This window comes from Phoca vitulina, unplaced genomic scaffold, assembly GCF_004348235.1.
Source record: "Phoca vitulina isolate PV1807 unplaced genomic scaffold, GSC_HSeal_1.0 scaffold39, whole genome shotgun sequence".
Classification (NCBI taxonomy): Eukaryota; Metazoa; Chordata; class Mammalia; order Carnivora; family Phocidae; genus Phoca; species Phoca vitulina.
The window spans coordinates 10,779,113-10,797,279 of record NW_022589742.1 but is presented as its reverse complement, the minus strand read 5'-3'; the positions used below and the strand labels follow the sequence as shown (position 1 = coordinate 10,797,279).

General features: G+C 43.6%; 1 protein-coding gene across 6 annotated transcripts in view; it reads left to right on the top strand.

Annotated features, from left to right (window-relative positions):
• Positions 1–17,932, top strand: part of LOC116647131 (integrator complex subunit 6-like) — a 53,330-nt gene extending 35,398 nt beyond the window's left edge. For 5 of the 6 annotated variants that reach the window (XM_032428259.1, XM_032428261.1, XM_032428258.1 and 2 more), the window contains 9 exons: positions 5,090–5,184; positions 6,171–6,281; positions 8,527–8,745; positions 9,398–9,521; positions 10,752–10,894; positions 12,631–12,733; positions 15,270–15,644; positions 16,426–16,519; positions 16,924–17,932. In XM_032428259.1, coding sequence (XP_032284150.1) covers positions 5,090–5,184; positions 6,171–6,281; positions 8,527–8,745; positions 9,398–9,521; positions 10,752–10,894; positions 12,631–12,733; positions 15,270–15,644; positions 16,426–16,519; positions 16,924–17,032 — 1,373 coding nt within the window. In that variant the 3' untranslated portion in view covers positions 17,033–17,932. The remainder of the gene's footprint in view (positions 1–5,089; positions 5,185–6,170; positions 6,282–8,526; positions 8,746–9,397; positions 9,522–10,751; positions 10,895–12,630; positions 12,734–15,269; positions 15,645–16,425; positions 16,520–16,923) is intronic. The other variant, XM_032428260.1, reaches the window with a different exon arrangement.
• Positions 17,933–18,167: the final 235 nt, after the last annotated feature.

Genomic DNA, 18,167 nt, shown 5'->3' with positions numbered 1-18,167 from the left:
TTCTTCTTTATATCTTCTGCTTTTTCCTTTCTCTTTCTTTGATGAGACTTTCTGTTTTCTCATTTGTGTCACACCAGTTTATAATTGCTTGTTGAAACCTTTTTTATGCTGGCTCCTTTTACATCTTTATTGGATATTTTTTTTTTTTTATTAAAGATTTTATTTATTTATTTATTTATTTGAGAGAGAGAGAGAATGAGAGAGAGCGAGTACATGAGAGGGGGGAGGGTCAGAGGGAGAAGCAGACTCCCTGCCGAGCAGGGAGCCCGATGCGGGACTCGATCCCGGGACTCCAGGATCATGACCTGAGCCGAAGGCAGTCGCTTAACCAACTGAGCCACCCAGGCGCCCTTTATTGGATATTTTTAATGTCTCTGTCATTTTGGTGTCGGCATCTCTTGATGGTCTTTTGAATGCGTTGTGAGATCTTCCTCGTTCTTGGTACGTTGAGGGATTTTCAGTTGACTCCTGTGCCTTTTCAGCATTATGTTAGGAGTCTCGATCTTATTTAAGCCTTCTGGTTCAGCTTCCTCTCTCACTCCTGGCAGAGTTGGCAGGGTCCTGCCTTGTTAGTGCCGGGAGGGGGTAGAAGTCCAGGTTCCCCACTTGGCCTCTGTTGACACTCAAAGGGAGGGGCTCCTCGTTACTGCTGTGGGGGTGGGGTGGGGGTTCTGGATCCTCACTAGAATGATACCTCCCTGGCTGGGAGAAGCAGGAGTTCCTCACTACTCCTCCCCACGGGGTCTCCATTGACACCGCAGGGGTTGAGGTGACCTTATTACTGCAGGGCTTATTATGTGAAGGTGCCCCTAACCAGGGTAGCTGCTCTCCCAGTAGAAATTGAGATGTACAGCTCTTCACAATCGCGAGACCCGCCCTCTAAGCCTGGGCTTTGCTGGTCTTGCGGGTAATGGCAGTCAGATGTGGACATGGCACAAAGGTTAAGAGGAAGCATCCAGTCCTTCCTTTGTGCACCTGCTGTGTCTAAGTAGCCACGTGATGCCCACTCTCACACTCCCCAGTACTGGGTAAGGTCAACTCCCAGCACTGTCTGCTTGGTCACCCGTCAGTCTGCCTCTTCCCCAAATGCCAAGTTCCCCTTCTCCCTGCAATGGCTTCTGTCACAAGAGGTACATGTGCCACATCTGTCCCTGGTCCTCCTTAACCTCTGACACCAAGGATCCAACCCTGCCTAGAGCATCACCATCCCTCTGCAAACATCCCAAGCCAGAAACCTCATTGGCATCTTTGATCCCTCCCCCTTCCCCCATGCCATGCATCCATTTGAGGGTCAGTCTGTCCTTGACTCAGTTCCCATTCTGCCCTTTGCCTTTAAATATCCATTTCCAGGCTTTTCCATAAGCTGTGTCTTCCCAGGGAGCACAGGAGTTTTCACACCCTTAGAGGCTGGAGGTCCTTGTGCCCCCGAATCCCAAACTTAGGTTTTGTGTTGAGTTCTGAAATAGACACTCTCAACATTTCCACCATTACTTCGCGTTCTGGGTTGTGTAGCCCCATAGCGTTAAGAGTATGCGCTGTAGAGCGGCGCCTGGGTGGCTCTGTCAGTTAAGTGTCCAACTCATGATTTCGGCTCAGGTCATGATCTCAGGGTCATGGGATCGAGCCCCGTGTCAGGCTCCTCGCTCAGTGGGGAATCTGCTTGTGATTCTCTCTCTCCCACTCTCCCTCTGTCCCTTTCCCCTCTCTCAAATAAATAAACAAATAAATCTTAAAAAAGAAGAGTATGGACCGTAGAGCGTAGCTGCCCTCATATGGATCCTGGCTCTGCTGTTTGCTAGCTTTTTGACCTTGGATAAGGTACATAGCTTCTCTGTGCCTTCCTTACTTCATCTGTAAAATGGGCGTAATGATAGTACGTATCCCAAAGGCATTTAGTTGGGATTAAATGAATTAATGCAGTTAAATTGCAAATAGTAACTGCTCAATAATGCTATTAGCATTATCATTACTATTGTCATTATTGATATCTATGTTATTTTCATAGCTATTGAAGGCACTGCTATTCCATATGAAGGACATTATATAAAGATATAGGACAGTTTTGCAATTTGTTGGGCGGGGCATTTAGTAAAAAGGCAAGTTAAGTCACATACACTTCCTAATGCCCAGAAACATCACTGTATTACTGCATAATATGATAACTGTCCATAAAGGTCACCCTTGTTTTTTTTTTTCTTTATTAATTCAAGATTTCCGTCAAAAGTAGTTAACAGAAGTTTAATTATTTAAGCACTAAAACTTACCTGGAATGGATAAGTGAGGCTTAATTGGATCAATGAGCCATCATGAGAATCCTGTCGGTAGGGTGGTAACCAGAATATCACAGTTGGCAAGAAGATTATCTCTCAATAAGGAGATCTTTTTTTCTATCGAGGGCCAATAACTACATAAATTAAGATATCTGTAGCAACTTTTTTTCCTCAGCTATACCACATTCAGTTCACCCGTTTTTTTTTTAAGAGTATTTATTTATTTATTTATTTTAGAGAGACAGTGTGTGGGGGGAGGGGCAGAGGGAGAGGGAGAGAGAAATCCAAGCAGACTCCCCACTGAGCACTGAGCACAGAGCCCTACACGGGGCTCGATCTCACGACCCTGAGATCACAACCTGAGCCAAAACCAAAAGTCAGATGCTCAACTGACTGCGCCACCCAGGTGCCTGCCCCTGTTTGTTTGTTTTTTTTTTAATTAAGAACTGAGATTTGTGTAAAAAATAAAATTCAGCTCCATATTAAGACCAGTGTTCCAATCAGGAGAACAAAAAGAAACGGAGGCACAAGAAGGTGAAGTGGTTTCTCAAAGCTCACTCTCCTAAGTGTGTGGCTGAGCCTGGAACTCAAGCCCACCTCTTCCCCCCCCCCTTTTTTTGCAGCAGGAAATGGGGAGAAATGAATGGAAGGGAAAATGTTAGTAGTTTTTGAGGTGTGGGTCGTATCACTTTACTCTCCTACACTCTGATCTCTTTGTCTTTCAAACGTTGACTAGCTGAGTGTTTATGACATCTTCACTGTCCTGTCCTAATACAACCTAACGCCATGGAAATCATTTCCTGCCCCGCGGAGAATGTGACTCAAGCAGCCTTACCCCAGTAGCTCTCTACCCTTAATCTAGACTGTGGAACATTCTCTTTCTTCCTCCCCCATTTTAAAAACTCCGACAAGAAATAATTAGACTAAATTAGACTAATTGGTGGAATCATTGCAATCGGCATTGTTTGAAATTCTAAGACTATTCTTGACTCTCATTATCTAATCTATTTATATCTAAATGTCTCCCCAGTCTTGTGGTATTTCAATTTGTCAGTTTCCAAAAATCTGCTTAATTCCCAACAGACTCCACATAAAGACCCAAGTATAACAGCATATTTCCACCGTCTCTCGTTCCTTTCTGTCAAGATATGAATGGTCTTTAAAGGACCTGCATGTTACAATGAGCCAGAAATCTCTTCAGATCTGTTTTTCTTTGTTCTTTCTACCCTGCACCAAAAGAACAAAAGACCCACATTTTATGACTTTGTAAATTCATTTAAATTAGTTTCGGCAGGGGTGAATAATTTATTATAGCAGTAAAAGGAAGAAAATGTGTAGTTGCTTTTCTTAACTAAAGTAATTCAGCATTTCAAAGAATAGGCCTATTTGTAGAGAAATTATGCATATGGCATAGGGATGCTTTTGTCCTTGGAAGTAAAGCATTTGGATTTTTTTGGATAAGAGCCAATGAAACCTGAAGAAACAAAATAGAAGATGAATTTAAAATATCTTTGGCATTTGTATTAAGTGGGGCAGGTTCCCGTTGATGTCTGGCGATACCAATTTTGAATTAATATATAAAAAATATTTTTTCATACCCTCAGAAGGAAATAATGACATGGTTTGGCAATTTTCCTGTAGTGTCTATATGCATTTAGATTATGAAAACAATTAAATTTAAGTTTGAAAAAGGTAGAGGGGATGTCCGCTTATTTAAGGACAGTATCTTTAGGGGTATTAACGCACATGGTATTCAAGAAACATATTTAGTTGTACAGAGTTTCGAACTCCAACCTAACATCTCCACTAGCTTGTACTAGTGCCATGACCTAATTGTTAGCTAATATTTGACAGACCCAACGTTTGGCTCGAAATGCCTGACCACTGAAATGGAAGAAATGAAGGAGGGCGGGGAATAGGACTATACAAAGTATAGGCTGATGAAGGCGAATCCAAAGCATAATTTAGAGCTCGCTGTCATTGCCTGGAAGAGGCTTTGCTTTTGTAAAGTCTCTTTACAACACCCTCCGTTTATTTATTTATTAATTATTGACATATACTTGACACATAACGTTACTTTCCCGTGCGCAATGTTAATGAGTCAGTATTTGTACATACTGTGAAAAGAACACTGCGAACACTAGTTCACATCCATCACGACGCGTGATCACAAATTTCTTGCAATGAGAAATTTTAAGATGTTCCGTCTTAGCAGCTTGCAAATACGCAATACAGTATCATTAACTAGAGTCACCATGCTGTACATGACATTCCCCAGGACTTACTTATTTTGTAACTGGAAGTTTGTACCATTTGATCACTTTCAGCCATTTCGCCTACTCCCTACACCCCCACCCCGCCTCTGGCTGCCACTGATCTGTTCTCTGTCTCTGTGATTCCGGGGTTTTGTCCTTGTTGTTGCTTTAACACCCTCCATTCGAATAAAAGAAATATTCCGTCAACCAGTGACCATGGATTCCCCCTCAGGTGAAAATTAGTACAGTCATGTTACCAATATGTAACGGGTCAGAAAGATATTTCATGTGTGGATCGGAGTCAGGGCTTAAATATTGAATTTTACGTAGCTTCACAGATGGCAGAGGAATATCTAACCTGAGAATTTTTTTTTCTAGAAAAATACTCCATATAATTTTGGTAAATAGTACCAAAAAAGACAATCAGATCAATGAGAGGTTCATCTAATGTAATTAAAAGTTGAGATGTCTAGGAAACAATATAGCAGATGCGGGTTGCTTGATTTAGATCTTGGAATTTAGGACTGGAATCACGTAATACTTTGTTTGGTTTTTCTCTTACAGATGACTTGTTTAAAGTTCACAAGCTTAAGCCAAATCTGAAGTGGCGACAGGCTTTTGACAGCTACTTAAAAACTCTGCCTCCGTACTACTTATTAGTATGTATTTATGTGTATATATGCATTAGCTGTATCAATGATGATTCTTGTCACCAGAAATGTCAGTGAACCAAACACTGGACCCTTGAAATAAGCTCGATATTTTTATTGCTAAATATTTGTGTCGCCACTGTCTTCTCAAATTATGTGGAAGAGAATTGTTTCTTTATTTTATTGCCTTTAACTGCCATGGTTATTTTTTAAAACAACACGTCTATCTATGTTTCTCTTATTAAAGTAACCTTATGAAAGTGGGATTTGGGGATTTAAGAAAAATAGGTCTGGACTCATGTATGATACCAACTTCCCTTTTTAACTCTAGAAATTTTCAATATGGGGTTTCCCTCTGAAAAACAACTCTGAAGGCCATATATTGACGTACTGCCTGGTAAATGTGTCCGAGACACAGCACGAAGCAGGGGCACTGGTTGGGGGAGGGGAATCCAAAAAGAACAAAAAGCTACTTGGCCTCGTTTGGGTTTCTACAATTTGGGGAAAAACAGTCATGATGATTTTGAACTGGTCCTATAATCGAAATCAAGATGATCAAAATCATTTCAGAGGCAGATGTGGCAAACTTTTGGCCAAGTTTCTAGAGGTGAAAAGGCAGAATCTTAAAGGGTACCAATGGTGTCACTGGGAGGAGAAATTGGGGTGTGTTAGTATTTACCATGGCAGGAACGGGGTGCACGATAAAATGCAATATGAAATGATTTTATGATTTGGGAATTAAGCCTGAAAGCAATTTACCTGTTTGAATTTGCTGTTTCTTGCTCTTCTTCTCCCACTCTCTTCTGATTTTGTTACTTTCTGCTCCTTACTCCTCTGCTATATTCATTGCCACTTTTTAATGTTCCATGTTTGGTTTTATGTGCAGCACCTTGACTTCTAAGAAATGAATCATGTCCCTTTGCCCCTTATAACTGAACTTTGAGTATTTTAAGATTTATTCTATTCTTACTGTTGTGTATTTTGTTTCCTTATAGCCATTAAAGAAAGCACTAAGGATGATGGGAGCTCCAAATCTGATATCAGATAATTTAGATTGTGGACTTAGTTACAGTGTTATCTCTTACCTTAAAAAACTCAGCCAACAGGTAGTATTGGTAAAAACAAACAAACAAAAATCCTTTGCCCTCAGAAGTGCATTTCCTTATTCTTTAGTGTAATTGTAATTTTTCAAATTAAATGTGTATCTATTTCTCCACTTTATGGATTAGTAATAATGTGATTCTCTATGGCTTCTAGCTTCACCATTAAACTGCAGTTAAGGGTCTGTCAGTGTCATTGGATGCTGTGCCATTTCTCCTTTCGCTCGCCAGCTTGTGCTACCCACAAGCTGGTTGATATCTTGTGGCCTAAGAGGGGCAGAGGCTTAGTAAAATTATCTCATGGGTCACATTTTGTCTGTCCTCAACCTAGTTTCTCCTTAAGTCACGCTGGGCTAGAGCACCCCCCCCCCCTTTTCTTAGGTCAGCACACGGAGGCATGGTGTGGTGGTTCAACGTCTTGCCTGACATTCGTGTTTAGGCAATAAATATCCAGATGCCTTTTCTTGGAGACGGGGAGATGAGACCAGTGTTCCTCATTGCTGGAGGGTGATAGGCCCCAAGGAGACCTGAAGAGTGGAGTTCAACCTCCTCTCTTCTTGCCCTCCATCTGTTCCTTTATACCCCCACCTCATTTACCATTATTCACCTTGTCCCTTGCCTGCCCCACTATTAGTACCTCATCCTCCACTCACCCCTACTTATCATACTTCTCACCTCTACCTAGCCCATTCTTGCAGGATGGAAATATTTGAGAGCTACTGAGTTAGAGCTTTACTGCCATACAAATGTGTTATGTTATATGACCAATTGCTGCAGCCTTTTTACTTTCTTCTTCTGCACAAGGGTATTCCCAGGTAGGGAGCAGTGCTAGCATTTGCAGTGGCCGTCAGGCTTTAAGGCAGATATGTTTGGAAGTTGGGCCTGTAGGAGACAGATAGTAGTAAGCCATAGAGTGTCAGATGTCACTAAAGAACCAACCAAAATGACTCCACAGTTGGGGACGCTGACACACCTTGCGAGGACCTGGCACAGACAGAAGGATGGTCTGAGGTTTACCAGCTCCCACCTGGCCAGCATGCTCATAAATGCAAAAGAAAGTAAAGGCAAACCTAGATTTCTGGTCTACCGAGTGTCCCCACGACCCCCTTTCCTCTAATAGATTTTTGTTGTTGTTAATGTTTTGTTTTGGTTATTTATTGATTGATTGACCTGTTGATTTATATATATTTTTTATTTGATGTCTACCTTAGGCCTTTAAGGCTGTGTCAGCAGGGTATGGCCACAAGGAAGAATAGAGAGCAGAGTTGAAACTCATGCAAGTTCTGGGACCTTCTGGGACATGTTGTTTGTGTAGTTTTTCAAATGAGATTTCAGAACCATTTCTGGAAACAGGCCCTTCATTTGCTCTTCTCCCTTATTTCATGACTTAATTTTTTGCAAAAATAATAAACGTACTTAATTCCAATCATAGTGAGAATTAGCGAATATCTCCGACCTAATCATAAGAAACTCAAAATTCTTTTGGGCTTACGGGGCGTTGGTGGGATTCCTTCTTTTAGAGAAAAAGAAAAGATTATTACTAATTTATAATCACTCCAATTACTAATTTAATTACTAATTTAATAGCTATGTCGCCAGTGTTCCTTGAACCATCTCAGATGTATGTAAATCACAAAATGTGCCCAGTACACTGTCAAGCAATATTTATCAATGTGGTTTAACAGTGTCTAGTAAGAGGATTTTTTTGTAAGTTAGCTAGAAACTTACTGAATACACATTACATATTATTTATGTGGTAATGTTTGTTAAATTAAGCATTACTTTTTGGGGGGTGGTCCGATATTAGAAATAAACAATATAATTTTTTCCAGATGTGATGCCAATCTATGTAATCTGAATTTTAGCACTAGTTTACGTTTGTAAATACAGAGTCTTAAACCTTTATGTCTGGGTCTGAAATAAATATGTTGACTTAGACTAGATTCCACAGCAACAAAATGTGATTTTAAATGTCTATGAATGGAAGTCTTAGCCACAGTTTCCATTCTCTCCATGATTCAATCATAATTTTGACACTAGACGAGAGAAAAAAAAATGTAGTAAGTCATTTACCTTTCTAGGCCCCCTCCCTGTTTGCTATGCACAGGGAAATATTTAATTATCAGTTTTTCTATGATTTACGATTGAAAAATTCTTCTGTGGGGTTCTTAAAGTATTACCTTTCTTAAGTAGTGAAAACAACCGTGATAATGTAGATCTTTTCTTAACATACTATGTACTTTCATTTTAGACCAAACTAGAGTCAGAACGAATACTAGCATCCGTGGGGAAGAAACCTCCCCAGGAAATTGGAATCAAAGTGAAAAACCATTCTGGAGGTGGCGTGTCCATGACGCACAGTAAAAATTTTAGAAAACTATTGAAAGAAATCATAGGGGAAAGTGCACCAAGACTGGCAGAATTGAATACCAAAGAATTTGCTGGCTTCCAGTTAGGGCTCTTAAACAAGGTAAACTGTGACATAAATCGTTCATGTTTGTTTGAACTCATCTGAAACATTTATGTCATATTACTTTAATTTTGAAATGATTACGATCCTGTTTTGGACTTCATGGTTATCCATATAGACCAGTCTAGGAATTGTCTTGCCCGCAGACGCCAATATGGAATTAAATGTACAAGATACGTTCGGCGGGGAGGGGTGGGTAATGTCTGGGAAGGATAAAGGGGCGAGAGGACAGGAGTAGACAGGGAGAGCCTTCAGGTCGTACTGCTCCCCTCGCACCTGTGAGAGGAGAGGACAAGGAAGAGAATCGGGTTTGAGGAGTCTCGGGCAACAGAGCATCTGTGAGAGAGTCTTGGCCAGCCCTGCTGGGACCCCTGGACCCACGATTTCCCAGAGAGGAGGTCCACGTTAGGCAGAATGGGCCGGGCCAGCTGACATACTTGGAAAAGGATATTCCCAGTGCTTTGAATACTTTGTGGGTGTATTGGAATTCAGAAAAAGGCCATCGAAGGCAAATTGGCCACCGGCCAATTTCTACTACAGTTAGTTATATTGACTGTCGTTCTCTTCACTAAGATTTTAAGAGAGTAAGAATGACACTTTCGATGTCAAAAGCCCCAGGAGTGACTGAAATTATTTCTTCCCTTTCGAATAGGATTTGAAACCTCAGACATATAGAAATGCTTATGATATTCCACGTAGAGGTCTTTTAGACCAGTTAACCAGAATGAGATCCAATTTGCTGAAGACACACAAGTTTATCGTGGGACAAGATGAAGGTAAATGAACAAAGCAATACTTTTTGTTGATTAGGAGAGCGGCAAGCCTGACTTCCATGAAGGTGCTTACTGCATAATCGGTAGGTTATTTTGTAATATTTGAAGGCTTAGAATGCCTATTTTTGCTTAATCCCTACACTCCCCAGCACAATTTGCTTGTCCTCAGGTTTTAGGGGAGGTGTGCATTAATCGGTATATATCCTGCACTATGCATGCATGCTTCAGCTTTTGTAAGCCTCAAAACAGTCCCATGAGAGAGATACTGCTTTTATGCCCATTTTATGGACATGGAAACCAAGAGTGAGCAGTTTTTTCTTTTTTTGAAGTTTTTATTTTAATTCCAGTCTAGTTCACATACATTGTAATATTAGTTTCAGGTGTATAATTCAACACTTCCATACAAAGGCCGGGAGCTCATCACAAGTGCCCTCCATCCCTGTCACCTCTTTCACCCATTCCTCCCACCCCCTCTGCTCTGGTAACCATCAGTTTGTTCTCTATGGTTAAGAATCTGTTTCTCTCTCTCTCTCTCTCTCTCTCTCTCTCTCATTTTAATGGCTAGTCCAGGTTCCGGGAGTTGGAAAGTGGCAGGACCTAGGTCTGTCAGATTTTGGAAATTGCACAACCCGGCCTGCCATGATGAATTCAATCCAGAATTCCTCATTTACGCCTGATAGTGTCTAGGATAATTGGTGATGGTATACAATTCCCCTTTACTCCCTTTTGTTCATTTTAAAATGGGTCATTTGTCTGTTAAAATGAGCAAATCTTAGCTTGGCCCATCTCCTGAAATTATACACCAAGTTTTGTGGTGAGGAGGAAGCTTCTCTAAGGAAGAGAGCCTGTAGATTTAATCACATTCTCCCAAGAACAGAAGGCCTACTAACCAAGGTTCTCCAGATGATAAGAGAGAACCATGGAGCCTAGGCTCTTTGAAATGCAGAACAAACATGGTGCCTCAAGTTGGGTGGTGGTGTACCAGATGTCAGCCCATTTTCAAACCTGGTTGGAAGCAGAAGGGAGTTGTGGTTGACCTCATGATCTGAGCTTGTAGGCAGTAGTGATGGTACCCTGAGTAATGAGTGGGTTGAAGAGAGATGCTTTTGGATCTTAGAATTCAAGATTTTATGCCAAGGCCCACATTGCTAAAGCCGACTGTGATCGTGTCCTCTCAAAAGGGTGGGACACTGCAGCTGTAGACCATGTGTTTTTCTCCCTATGATGTTACAGATTCCCTTCATAGTGTTCCAGTCGCACAAATGGGTAACTATCAGGAATATCTAAAGACGTTGGCTTCTCCTCTTCGAGAGATTGATCCCGATCAACCAAAAAGACTGCATACTTTCGGCAATCCGTTCAAACAAGATAAGAAGGTAAGATGCCGATTTCCAGGTCTGCCTACTTGGTGATATCCTTGCTATAATTCCTTTCTTCTGGGCACGATGAATATAAATCAGAGCTCCCTCTGTTTAAAAGATAAAATAGACTGTAGGGCTCTTTGTGCATGGAAAGCAGGTGCTTCCTGATGCAAAGGTGTGTTGCTTGAAGAAAATAATAGGCCTTGATTGAGTACCAAGTAAGAGCTGGTGTTTTAAATGATCACATTTAATGCTTGCAGTGCAGATGAGTGTTCCTATCTGCCCTTTCATAAGAAGAAATCAAGGCTTACAGTGGTCAAGTGGCATGCCCTGAGTAAACACAGCTGATAAGAGCCAGGATTTGAACCCACATCTTTCCAGCTCCAGAGTCTGTATCCATTCCCATGTCTATACGCTAATTCCTCTAATATTGAGATCACCATTTATTTCCTGTTTCCATGACTCAGATCTCTAATGCTCTATCTAGACCGTGATGAAGTGTTCCTCTTGAAATAGGAAGTACTGGGGCACCTGGGTGGCTCAGTTGGTTAAGCGACTGCATTCGGCTCAGGTCATGATCCTGGAGTCCCAGGATCGAGTCCCACATCGGGCTCCCTGCTTAGCAGGGAGTCTGCTTCTCCCTCTGACCCTCACCCCTCTTGTGCTCTCTCTCTCTCTCTCTCAAATAAATAAATAAAATCTTTAAAAAAAAAAAAAAAGAAATAGGAAGTACTAGGTGATGTTGCTTTATTTGGATTGTCCTACTAGAGATCTAAATGTGACGTGTGTGTGTGTGTGTGTGTGAGAGAGAGAGAGAGAGAGAGAGAGAGGGAGATATGCTGACTTGACCATTTAAGGATGAGGACACATGGGGATTATATCTGCACATACGGAGAAGACAATTGGTATTAAGGTGCAGACCATACAATAATCTCTCTCGTAACCAAACGAGACTGGAAGGTATCCCACTTCACCCCCATCCTCAATTAATTGGAGTTTTTCTTAATCTTTCTGTGCCTTGGTCTCCTCACTTGTAGCGTTGGGGCTATTTGTTACGCTTAACTAATAGAGCCCTGTGGAGTATTGAGTGAGTGCGTGTAATACTGTTTCGAACATGACCTGACATGTAGTAAAGCTCAGTGAATGTGTTCTCACCTTTCTGTACTGCTTTGCTTTGGAAAGTGCCTTGGAAATGTCATTTATTATGATTTTATGAAAATACTTTCATATTCTTGGGTTATCCTTGGATGACAACAGCTTTTAGCTACCCTTCTACACTTCTACTCTTATCCTTTACCCCCCAGAGTGAGAATCCCCCCACAGTGGACATATTTGAATCTCTGTGAGATTGCTGTCGGGGGAATGACATTTTCTTTTTTTTCCATCAGCCGGCTGTCCACCATTTAGATGCAGCATTCTGTACGGTGATAATCAGTATTTCCTAATGATGCGTTTAAAGCGCAAAAGCACACAAAAGGGATTGTTGGTTCAGCATGGTTTGTCCTTCCTCAGAAAGGTCACTGCGGGTTTATTCCCATTCCGGTTCATGCGAGTTGCTCATTCCTCAAGCTTTCTGGGTAACCGTGATTGTACCGTGTCTGACCTTGGCGACCCGTTCTACTGGACCAGAGTGGCGCCGTCTGAGCGAGGAGTCGGTGTGGGGTGTGGCAGATCTCGGGCCCGTGAGCAGGGCCTGTGTTGGTGGTGGGACGCGTGATCTTTAATGGAACATGTTCGTTGATGTCTTCTAGGGAATGATGATTGATGAAGCAGATGAGTTCGTAGCAGGGCCACAAAACAAAGTGAAGCGTCCCGGAGAAGCCAGCAGTCCTCTGTCACCTAAGAGAAGGCGGAGTATGTCCCTGCTGTTGGCGAAACCACAAACACCACCTACTGTAACTAACCACGTGGGCGGCAAGGGACCACCCTCAGCCTCGTGGTTACCATCTTATCCAAACCTCATAAAACCCACCCTTGTCCACACAGGTATAGAGTAGTGGTTGTGATTTCCTTATGGCTCCTAGACGACTAAGACACTAAGCAACTTTAGTTTCCTTTGTACTCATTTCTTTTGTATTCGCTTTTTGGTCGTTAAGTAAACCGTTATTCAATCATCCATGGGGTAGGTGCAAAGGTGCCCCGTGGGGCACGGAGGCCCTACTGTGGAGGTAGGAGCATGTCGCTGCGTGAGTCAGAGCCAGGAAGCAGGTTCCCGAAGCAGCAGGAGCGAACGGGCCCAAGAAGAGCACGGCCGGGCCCGCACTGGCTCTGTGGCCTCATCTCCCCTTCCTGCTCTCACCCAGTGCGGTCCGGCTCCGCCTCTCCCCTCTGCTGCCACGGGAGTCATCAGGGTCCCCCCCTGTGTCTGCCGCATGTTGCCATTGCTCCTTCGTGTCATTTGACGCAGTTGTTCACTCCCTCCTCCACGGAAACAGACACCACGAGCCCTGGTTTTCTTTGCCCTTTTATGGCAACCCCTCTTCATCCTCTTTTTGTGGTTTCTCCCCTTCTCTCCCACCTGTAAATAGTGTAGGGACCCGAAACTCCATCCTGGCCCCCCTCCCCTCCCTAGGTGACCCCGTGCAGTCTTAGGCTTTCCAGGAGACGCACATGTCAACAACTCGGGTATTTACCCCTCTCGACTACAACTTGCTCCAAACGCCAGAATTGAATTTATCGATGGACATGGTATCTCCACTGAGGTGTCCGACGGGCAGACAAAACTCAGTCGGTTTCACGTGGTTCATTGGAAAGCCTCACCTCCACTCTCTCCAAAACAGCTCTCCCCGCAGCCGTCCCCAGTGCATGACGCTTAATCTTAAGTGATGCCACCTGTTAGCATGAGGTCAATGAGCCAGATCGGGAAGAGCAGGGCACGATCCACTCTCAGGAGCAGTTGGGCATGGGCCCCTGCCCAGCCCTGGCACTATTATTTCCCCAGGGTTTCAGGTGAAAACCCTTGGAGTCACCATGATTTCTCTTAATTCTTCTCTCACTTCCATCCCTTAGCAAGTCCAGGCAACCTGACACCCAATAGAATTCCTGTATCGCCCCCTTTGTCTCCATCCCTCTAGTCTATGCTGCCACCATCTGTCCCCAAGCTACTACAGCAGCTTCTCATCTGATTTCCCTGCTTCCCATTCTTGGCCCTGTCTAACCCATTCACCGTGCTGTGGCCCGAGTGGCCATGGCCGCACAGAAACCAGATGGTGCCATGTCCATCTTCAAACCCGTCATCAACTCCCCCCTGCACTCAGAACAATCTGAGCTCCCGATGCTGGTTTCCACGCCCTGCACGACCTGGCCCTGTCATCCTCTTTTGCCATCACGCATCCTCTCTGTGTCCTTCTTGCTCTCTCTGCCTCTGTCCTTTGCTGGTCCACATGCCCTGCACCACCTGACCCTGTCATCCTTTCCTACATGTGTCCTTTCCGTGTCCTTCTTGCTCTCTCTGCCTCTGTCTTTTGCTCCACGGCCCCGGCTCGTCCCCTCCTAGGGGCCCTGCACGGCCCTCCCAGCAGCTGGACCTCCTCCTCTGCATGTGCACAGGCCGCCTCCGTCTCCTGTTCCTGGCTCTGCCCCGGGCTCACCTCCTCAGGGGGCCCCACCCGACCACGCATCATGGACGCTTCCCCTCCTGCTCTCGCTCACATCCCTGCTTCCATCCTTCCTCACACGAATACAAACTGTGTTAATCCCTTTGCATTTTTTACATGTACCGTCTGCCTCCCCCATGAGGATGTAAGTTCCATAACGGTAGGGATTGTTTCCGTCTGTCTCATTCTTTGCTGATCCCCCGGCTTTGGCTCGGTGCCTGGCCCAGAGGAGGCTGAGCATATGAAGTACAGGGATCAGACTTGGGAGTAAAAGGAAACCCACTTCTTTGTCACAGAAGGCAGTGATGAGAATCATATACAGACAAAGATTTTTGGTGATGGAGTCTACCTAATGGCCACCTGTGTTTCCTCAGAACTTTTGAGGTAGAGAGGAGGGAGGTTGAAGGGGGCCCACGTGGTGTGGTGCCAAGTTCAGTGAAGCATGGTGTTTTATATGTCAATGACAGGAGTCATGACATCAAGTGAGACTTGCTGCTTTTCAGCTTGTAAAACACAGGCAGCCGCTAAATATGGATGCCAGGGATCTGAGAATGCTTATTCGTTGTACTCTCTGACTTGGTTTCCATATGTACTCAGAGCACCATGAAGAGAAGAAAGTGGTTTTGTAGTAGGATCTTCCTGAGCTCAGTTGGAGGGGTCTCAGACTCCCATCTGTACATCTTCTTGCTCTCTGAAACAAAGAATTTCCTCAGAACTGAGGAGCACCGGGATCTACCTGTGGGGTGGATAGAACGCCCCTACCTCACAGCTCAACTTCTTAATTTGGTTTCCAGATGTTACTGTCATTCCTGAGGTCCATGAGGAGAAGATGGAAAATGGTCAGATCCCACCTGATGGCTTCTTGTCAAAATCTGCCCCACCAGAGCTTATGAATATGGCAGGAGATGGTATTCCACACAACCAGTTGGATTCTCTGTCCGATGACTTCGCTAGTCTAAGGAAAGATGGCCTGATTCACAAACCTGGGACTAACGCACTTATAGGAGGAAGCAAAAACGGCAGTGTCTCTGTAGAGGATCGAAAAGCCTCAGTAACGTCGACTTTGGGAACTGTGCCAAACACTTTGCAAATAACTCCTGCCATGGCGCAAGGAATCAATGCGGATATAAAACATCAGTTAATGAAGGAAGTTCGGAAATTTGGACGGAGTAAGTAGTGAAAGAACACACGTCAGTAATATGACGGAAGGTCCTCATTCTCTGATGCAGGATATGATTCATGCTATCTCTTGAGGTACATTTTTGGGAAGTATTGGGTTTTCACATCACTTAAAGTGATTCCTCTTGCTTTAACTAAAAGGACCCAATACAGAAGTCAGAATCCTGAAATTATTTTCACTGGGCTAAAAGGAAGGCACTAGCAGGCCGGTGTTCCTTCTGGAGACTCTAGGGAGAATCTGTCTCCTTGCCCTTTCCAGCTTCCACAGGCTGCCTGCACTCCTTAGCTCGTGGCCCCTTCCTCCGTCTTCGAGCCGGTCGCACTGGCGCCTTCTCTCCTGCCTAGCCTCTTCTCCCATCCTTACATCTTTTCTCTCTGACGCCAACTCTACGGCCTCCCTCTTATTCGGGTGTTTGTGACTACGCTGATGCATAAACCTGAATTATCTCCCCATCTCAAGATCCATAACTTAATCACATCTGCAAAGTCAAGTCCCTTCTGCCATATACGATAACGTATTCGCGGGTTCTGGGAATTAGGGCACAGACAACTTTGGGGGCCGTCACTCAACCTACCCCTTCTGTGCAGTGTTTACGAGAGTTTCCTTAGTAGCTAATGGGCAGATACTTTGATTTGAACAGTTAAAGTACAAATTATATCTAACTTTCCACCCGTGAAGAATGACTCCCGAGGATGTGTAAAGATTGAATTTTATTTCCCACTTGTGTTTTTTTTAAAATACTGAAGCTGTTTTCTTTTTTATATCTTCAGAGTACGAAAGGATTTTCATTTTGCTTGAAGAAGTGCAAGGGCCTCTTGCAGTCAAGAAACAATTTGTTGAATTTACCATCAAGGAAGCCGCAAGGTGGGTGTAAAGAGGAGACCTTCATTTTTTTTTTTTTTTTTTTTTTTGTTAAGCAGTAGCGCCCAATGCAGGACAGGGGGAGGAATGAGCTCCGCTTTGCTTTTCTCCAACCCTGGCTCTCACTCAGAGTTAAGGCTGTCTCCAGAGGCATTTAGATTGATAGTATCTGAGTCCAACTCATTCATCCAACTCTATGGAATCCTCTGGGCTCACCACAGTCTGAGGCGGGCTTGGGCCCCCCCTCAGCTGGCACTGTCAGCATTTGCTAAGCCCCATCTTTACACGAGGATGCATTTTCGATCCCCATGGAGATCACCAGCCCAGCTTTGTCCCCTGCACGGTGCCTTGCACATTGGAAGTGCTTTTAGTATCTTTTGGTTAATAAAATTTCTCTTTATTTTTAGGTTTAAAAGACGAGTCTTAATCCAGTACCTTGAGAAGGTCCTAGAAAAAATAGACTCCCATCACCACCTCAACAATGTTAATCACATCAACAGCAGATCATTGTGTTAATGCAAAGACCAAGGAGAAAAAAGGGCAAGTTCTCCGTGCTGTAGGATGGAACAGGATATTGTTAAAGCTTCCTAGAATGTTTTAGCCAAGGGAATTGCCTTCCTGAGGCTAAGAAAAAGCCATGGAGCTTTTTTTTTTTTTAAATGAGTATCTGGAAGTAAAAGCTGGCTTGTGCCCTAAGAGTTTTTCCCTTGAAAGTATTAGTTTGTTGTTCCGTTGTTTCTTTTCCCAGTTGAGGAAGGTGATGTTAGTAATATCAGCAGGTTCAATTCAGTAAACACTGTCACCCCTACTAGATGTGATAAGGGTTTCCTTCGTGGAGCTTTGTTGTTCTGGGCATTTCCAGAGTGACTAGGGGCCCCCTGTAACTGGAGCACTGCTTGGTGCCCTTACTACGTCCTCCAGAAAGAATAGGTGTTCAGAAGCCGATTGGTCATCTTGTGCGTACCGAACAAAGTTTTCAACATTGTTCAACAATTGTTTTCAACAATTCATAGTTGTGCCTTTTAAATGCAATATTCAGGACAGTTTGAATCAAAGAGTAAGAAAGCTGCTATTCGGGTAACTTATTTCTCAGTGGGAGGGGGCAGGGAGAGTCACAAACGATCTACCTCCAACTCTCTTCTATTTTGTCTAGAGAAATTACCAAGTGCACCTGAGGCTACCGCAGCCCTGACATTTGTTCTTGCATGTGACGCCAGAAAGTCTTCAGGTGGACTTGGACATTCTGTGCTTTGGAAGCACTAAAAGAAAAAAAAAAATCATGTATATATTTCCTTTAATGTTTATACAAAGGTTTATATGGAGCAGTATTGTGATGTCTGTATTAATTTGCAAAAATTTAAGTGTACCAAGAGATTTTGAGTTTGCGTATATGAAATAAATCATTTTATGGATTTTCACAAGTTTGGTAATGCTAGAGAAATTTCTAGTTTGTTTTAAAGATTTTATTTATTTATTTGAAAGAGAGAGAGCACAAGCGGGGGGAGGGGCAGAGGGAGATGGCGTTCTCCCCGCTGAGCAGGAGCCTGACTCAGGGCTCGATCCCAGGACTCTGGGATCATGACCTGAGCCGAAGGCAGATGCTTAACCGACTGAGCCACCCAGGCGCCCTGAGAATTTTATCTTTCCTGTG